Consider the following 1,587-nt stretch of genomic DNA (forward strand, 5'->3'; position numbering starts at 1 on the left):
TAGTTTAATTCTCTACGATAATTATTTTAAACCATCAGTTATTTTGAACTCAAAATTTTCCAGTTTATAGATGATCGTTTTCAGAAACATCGCTAAACTATACCACTTTCGAGGAGTTAAAAAAGTACTTGCGTCTTAATAAGCCCCACAATGGTTAAGGATAAATCTATTGGATAAATAGAATAATATAATAGTAAAAGTATTTATGCAAATGTAAATTTGATTCAAGGCTGAGAGCAATGTTGCAATAAAATGGTGCTATTGTGGCGAATTGCAAGTGTTCTAGATATATTTGAGTTACAAAAACGTTAATTATAACGTGTAATAGATCAGTTGATAATTGGCAAGTAATCTGTTAGAAATTTTAAGTCAATTTCGCGCAATAGTCAAAGCGAAATCGTCGAGTGAATAAACTCGTTTGGTAAAAAGACTCGGGCAATGATTACATTTAATATTGTGCATGTCGTACATTACATTGTGGTGTGGTGGTGTTCATTATAATATTTCTCTTTAGCTTACGTTCAAAAAATTAATCTGGGACTGGGAGAAAGTGAAAGAAAACTCTTATTCATTTGTCCTGTCAGCATCACTTGGTTCGCGTCTTAAACTCTACTTTTGAGTTAATTTATGCCGTACTTTGTTTTTGCCGGTGTAATGTGAATTTACAAGAAAGTTTTGTGCGAAATTTAGTGTGTTTTTCCCCTTTTCTTTGAAAGACTAACTAGTAAAATGGTTTCGACTTACAGCATTGCGTCCAGTGTTGTATTTTTAATAAACTTTATTAATGGACAATCTTTAAGCAAAGTTCGTAAGTACTTCGGGAGCTTTTCTATTTCCTTTTAATAAGTTCAATTTAAATAAAATATTAAAATTGAAATAAAAAAATATCAAGATATCAACTTTATTTTAGTTTCCTCACATTTGCTTATTTTTTTATTGTAGATGCGTGTATTTATATAAAATTTTGTTAATTTAAATTACAGAATTAATTACAAAATTGTTAAATAATTAAGAATGAGAAGTTTTTTTCAAAAAATTGTTATAAACAAGGCTACAATTCAGTGACAATTATGATTTTACCTAATAAATCATAATTATAAAATGTGTATAAATACTACGAAAGCGTTCAGTTAATTGAAAAAATATAGTCGAACTCGGTTATAGCGGACACGAAGGGGCCAAAAACAAAAGCTGGAGATTTTCATTAAAACCTATATATATATAGACCTATCACATAATTATATTTTGTATGTCTAGAGGGTAGTAAATTATAGAAGAAAACTGCTAAATACAAATTAAAATATGTATGAGTATTTAAGTGCCCGCATGTATTTGTATAATTTATATTTTATACTGCAAAATAGTAGCCATTTTGTTTTGAACCTGTTTTATTGCTCTATACAATCATACAATTTGTCAAAGGCTTGCAATATAGAAAGTTCGTTATTAGAACAATATATGAGAGTTATGAAGTCATATTCGAGGATGGTTAGACCGATCTTACAAAATATTAGTTCGTTATAACCGATTGAACATTTGCTAAAGCTTAACGTTCGTTATAAATATGTTCGTCATGCTATTCAGGTA

The 1,587-nt window shown here is 28.9% G+C and overlaps 1 protein-coding gene across 1 annotated transcript in view; it reads left to right on the forward strand.

The window, feature by feature from the left end:
* The first annotated feature begins 251 nt into the window (after window positions 1–251).
* Window positions 252–1,587, forward strand: part of LOC108734160 — a 20,839-nt gene continuing 19,503 nt past the window's right edge. Inside the window, exon 1 of the mRNA XM_025978815.1 lies at window positions 252–808. Within this exon, the coding sequence (XP_025834600.1) occupies window positions 730–808 (79 nt within the window). The 5' untranslated portion in view covers window positions 252–729. The remainder of the gene's footprint in view (window positions 809–1,587) is intronic.

This window comes from Agrilus planipennis, unplaced genomic scaffold (assembly GCF_000699045.2).
Source record: "Agrilus planipennis isolate EAB-ADULT unplaced genomic scaffold, Apla_2.0 scaffold63, whole genome shotgun sequence".
Lineage (NCBI taxonomy): Eukaryota > Metazoa > Arthropoda > Insecta > Coleoptera > Buprestidae > Agrilus > Agrilus planipennis.